This window comes from Tribolium madens, unplaced genomic scaffold (assembly GCF_015345945.1).
Source record: "Tribolium madens isolate multiple individuals breed KSU strain unplaced genomic scaffold, Tmad_KSU_1.1 Scaffold_97;HRSCAF=244;Tcas5.2_LG3a, whole genome shotgun sequence".
Taxonomy (NCBI): domain Eukaryota; kingdom Metazoa; phylum Arthropoda; class Insecta; order Coleoptera; family Tenebrionidae; genus Tribolium; species Tribolium madens.
In genome coordinates, this window is record NW_025401069.1 from 14,374,377 (window position 1) to 14,379,256 (window position 4,880).

Genomic DNA, 4,880 nt, shown 5'->3' on the forward strand with positions numbered 1-4,880 from the left:
TTTTTTAGGATCAAAAAAAAATTCGAAATTGGAAGTCTAGTCTAAATTTGTTTTGAAGCAAAGAATTTTCCAATAAGTGATTAGAATTTGGAAACTGAAGATCTCAAGACATAATTTATAAATTTATCACAATTTTTCATTTCTCGAGAAATTTTTTCAGCAGATTTTCTGGTCAAAAATCAAAATTCAAGCTTTTCTTTCCTTCAACTGAAACTGAAAACACAAAATAAGAAAATAACACAGAAATCTTAAAAAAAATTGATTACAAAAAAATGTTAAACACGAGAATCATACTTCTTCTAAATGCTTTTTAAAAAAAAAATATTTTCCAACTAATGATTATTAAAAGTTCGAAATAAATTATCATTTTGTGATCTTGTCATCGTTTTCAAGAACTTCCTTCATCTTGAAACTCAAAATTGAAAAATTCAAAATAATGTTTTTTCAGTCCAAACTTTGAAAATATTTTTTTAGAATCATAAAAAATTAGAAACTGGAAGTCTAGTCTAAATTTGGTTTGAAATAAAGAATTTTCCAATAAGTGATTAGAATTTGGAAATTGAAGATCTTAAAAAGCAAAATCTTTTTGGGACATTTTTGTCATCTCAAGACAAAATATTTTCAAGATAATTGTTGTTCAAATTTATTTGTCTTGAAACTCGAAATCTCCAAAATTTTAAAATTCAAAATAATATGTTTTCAGTTCAAAGATTTCAAATTTTAACTGAAAACATTTGTTTTATTTCAATATCCTAAAACTGAAAGTTTACTCCAAATTATTTTGAAGCACAGAATTTTCCAGTAGGTGATAAGAATTTTCAATTTCACTTTTGTTAAGCTTATGTGACATTTTCATCTCATAACATAAAACTTACTTTTTTTCAGTTAAGTTTTCAGGTTTTCATAGATAAATGATTTTTTTCCTTCAATATTTGACACAAAATTTTTCTTAAAAATGGCGAATTGTGATTCTTTAGCGCTTCCGAGTGGTATTACATCACCGCAAAAATGCACTAAAAACGTGATAAAACCAAAAATAGAGATAGTGAAATATTTAAGTTTAGTCAAAGCACAAATCTTGTAAAATCTATGTTTCAACAACCCACATCTCTAAAAAGAAAGTGATTACAAGCAGTGGATAAGACAGGAGGCACTATTATCGAAAAAATCCTCACGAGTATAAAAAAAAATTCCAAACTAGGCAACCAAAAGTGCGAAAACACCGATTTAGAATTCAATTCATGTACGAAATGGCAGTGTTCACATCTAAAATATCGGTAATATTTAAAACAGGATAACGATTAATAATAATCTAATTATTATCCCTAATTGCTTAAGTATATTAAAGTCAACAATTAGCTCCATTAGCTAAATTCAGTTAGGCATTTCGTTTATAACTAGAAAAATTTACGCTAAATATCAAAAAGTTGCGGATGTGCTACACCAAGATTGTCGAGTGGTAACACTGCGATAACGCCGTGTTAACACCACGAAATAAAGCCATATTTAGCGTTGCAATATGGAACAATCCGCGATCAGGTTGTACACTGAATTTCACCTACGAAAAAATAAATCTACAGGGTGTGAAAAAAAATTGTAAAATATTGCAGGAGATAATAGGATAGACCAAAACAAGCAAAAAATTCCTAATAAATATGAGACCGCAAAGTAACGGTTTCGGAGATATCGAAAATAATTAGTATATTCGAAGTTTTTTTTTGAGATTTTGAGTCAATAATTAAAAAAATATATTCAAGACAAGGACAAGATTTTAAAAACCGGTTTTGAAAAATTAGCTCAAAATCTTCATTTCTTGAGTTTTTTTGGATCTCAGAATCTTAAAACTGGTTATGAAGTTAAAAAACATTTACTTCTTCCCAAAATCGTTTTTACCTTTAAGAATTTAAGAATCCAACATTCACGAAATCAAGACTTTTTTAAGTTTATGTTAGTAGTTATCAAATCCTTTAAAATAATCTAGTTTTTTGTTGTTTTATAGTTAGTATCTAGACAAAAACTGGACTTTTTTTTTAAAATCTTGAACTATTTTGAATGTGAAGATCTTATTGAAACGATTTGATTTTTTTGAGTCTAAACATTTTTCATATTTCAGGTTCAAAATCCAATTTTTTTGATGGATTTCAAAATATCGTTTTTTTTAATTTTCAGCCAAACAATTGTCAGTAATTTACAAATAAATAACATCTCAAAATTTTAACATTTTCTAAAAATAAAAAAAGGTTTTATTTTTCGTTTCTCGATTTTTAAATTAAAACTGACATTAAAAACTTAATTTTTTCTTAAACTTTGAGCATTTTGAAAAGGTTTATTTTCCTGATTCTTAAAAATTTTTCAGATTTTTCAAATTTCACAAGATTGTTCTTTTCAGCCTTCATTTCAAAATTTAGAGTCAAATAATTAAAATAAAAATTAAATAACTTCTCAAATATTAACATTTTCTAAAAATAAAAAACTTTTCTAAAGATTTTTATTTAATTCTTATTTAATATTTTAATTCGTTTCTCGATTTTTAAGTCAAAACTGATAATAAAAACTAGTTTCTTTCTTAAACCTTGAGCTATTTTGGGACTGATAAGAATTGTAAGTTTCATTTTTCTAATTCTAAAAAACTTTTCATGTTTTAACCTCAAAATCTCCAGTTTTAAAACAAATTTTTCTCAATCTTCATTTTAAAATTTTCAAATAAATAATTGTCCCAAATTTAAAAATAATTACATAACATGACAAAATTTTAACATTTTATAAAAATAAAACAACAAATGTTAACATTATTTTTCTAAAAATAAAAAAGTTTAATTTTTTCGTTTCTCATTTTTACGTTAAAACTGACATCAAAAACTRAATTTTTTTCTTAAACTTTGAATATTTTGAAAAGGTTTTATTTCCCAAATTCTTAAAAATTTATCATGTTTCAGTCTCAAAATCCCCAATTTTACAACAGATTTCGTAAGATTGTTCTTTTTAGCTTTCATTTCAAAATTTACAGTCAGTAAAGTATAATCAATAATTAAAAAATAAATAAATAACTTCTCAAAATTTTTACATTTTCTAAAAGTAGAGTTTTTGGAAATTTTCATTTAATTCTTATCTAATATTTTAAAATTTTATTTTTTCGTTTTCCAATTTTTAAGTTAAAATTCTGATTTGGCCAAGCATCTTCAGTATCTTCTGATTTTTCTGAATAATTGACATGAATTTAAAAATAATTACATAACATCTCAAAATTTTAACATTTTCTAAAAATTAAGAAAATTTCTCAAGATTTTAATTCAATTCTTTTTTGATATTTTGGAATTTTACTTTTGCCTTTCCCGAGTTTTTTTATTAAACTTTGGGCATTCTGAAAATGATTTATTTTCCTGATTCCTAAAAATTTTTCATGTTTGTCTCAAAATTTCCAATTTTCCAATAGATTTAGCAAAATCGTTTTTTCAACCTTCATTTCAAATTTTCAATCAAATAATAGTCAATAATTTAAAAATAAATAAATAACATCTCAAAATTTTAACATTTTCTAAAAAAGAGTTCCTGAAAATTTTCATTTAATTCTCATTTAATATTTCAAAATTTTATTTTTTCCGATTTTAAGTTAAAACTGACAAACTTAAAAAAATTAATTTTAATATCCTGAATCCTGAAATCGTTACAATGTGACAAGACATTATTTTAAGACAGATATCCTAATTCTTAAATTTTTTTATAATTTCATTGTTTAATTCTTTGGCAAGAATTTTATAATTTTTTAAACCTGGAATGACAAGTATCTTCAGTACAGTTTGATTTTTCTGATTCTGAATTTAAAAATAACATTTTCTAAAAATAAAGAAAACTTATTATAATTCAATTCTTATTTGATATTTTAACTTTGAGCATTCTAAAAATGTTTTAATTTCCACATTCCTAAAAAAAATTCATGTTTCCGACTCAAAATTTCCAATTTTCCAATAGTGTTTCAAAATTTTCAGTCACATAATCAATAATTTAAAAATAAATAAATAACCACAAAATTTTTCGTATATTCGAATAATTTTCAATATCTCCTACACCGTTACTTTGCCCCCCATGTATATTGTAACTTTTTTGCTTATTTTAGTCCATACTATCACCTCCTGAAATATTTTCCAATCTTTTTTTGCCACTCTGTATAACTTACAAATATTAGGTAACAACAGCTTTGGTACTAAAATAAGATTACTGAACCCACGACGCCGGCACCCACAACGGCTCCGACTCAACTCTGTTCACGGCTGCGAGGAGTTGGCTGAAAGCCACGGCGAGGTCGTCGTTCACGATCACCTCGTCGAAGAAGTGCTCGTAGAGGAACTCTATCCTGCTGGCCGATTTCACAATATCGCTGAATTCCTCCTCCTGAAACCCAGATTCAGCACCAAAATGACGATTTTCAGGAAAATGACGCACTGTAAAGCCTCTGGAGTTGTTGACGTCGAAGGTCGAGCGGGCGTGGACTGCGTTCCTCGTCTCTTTCAGGCGCTCCAAGGGCGGGGGTTTTATGTAAATGATGTAGGGCTTGAGTTGGGGGGTTCTCAGCATTTTGAGGGCTTGGTAATGGGGGTTTAGGATGCACACGTGACCGGAATTCACAATGGCTTTCACACTGTCGGCGGATGTGCCGTATAAGTTGCCCTTGTATTCACCGAATTCGATGAATTTGCTCGCTTCGATGTCCTCTTCCATTTTTTCACGCGAGACGAAGAAGTATTCTTTGCCGTTCACCTCGCCGGGTTTCAGTTGGCGGCTTGTGACTGAAAGCCAAGCGGTGAGCACCGAGGGAATTAAACAGGCTACTGAAATAAGTGCATTTTTCGCTTCAAAACTTCAAAATCTTGAAAAAAATTAAA

General features: G+C 27.6%; 1 protein-coding gene across 4 annotated transcripts in view; it reads right to left on the reverse strand.

Moving 5' to 3' along the window:
• Window positions 1–6: 6 nt before the first annotated feature.
• The window catches only part of LOC123014150 (MAGUK p55 subfamily member 7), a 16,686-nt gene continuing 11,812 nt past the window's right edge, over window positions 7–4,880 (reverse strand). For all 4 annotated transcript variants that reach the window (XM_044413084.1, XM_044413081.1, XM_044413082.1 and 1 more), the window contains 3 exons: window positions 4,441–4,784; window positions 4,175–4,389; window positions 7–1,558 (listed from right to left, as the gene is read on the reverse strand). In XM_044413084.1, the coding sequence (XP_044269019.1) occupies window positions 4,213–4,389; window positions 4,441–4,784 (521 nt within the window). In that variant the 3' untranslated portion in view covers window positions 7–1,558; window positions 4,175–4,212. The remainder of the gene's footprint in view (window positions 1,559–4,174; window positions 4,390–4,440; window positions 4,785–4,880) is intronic.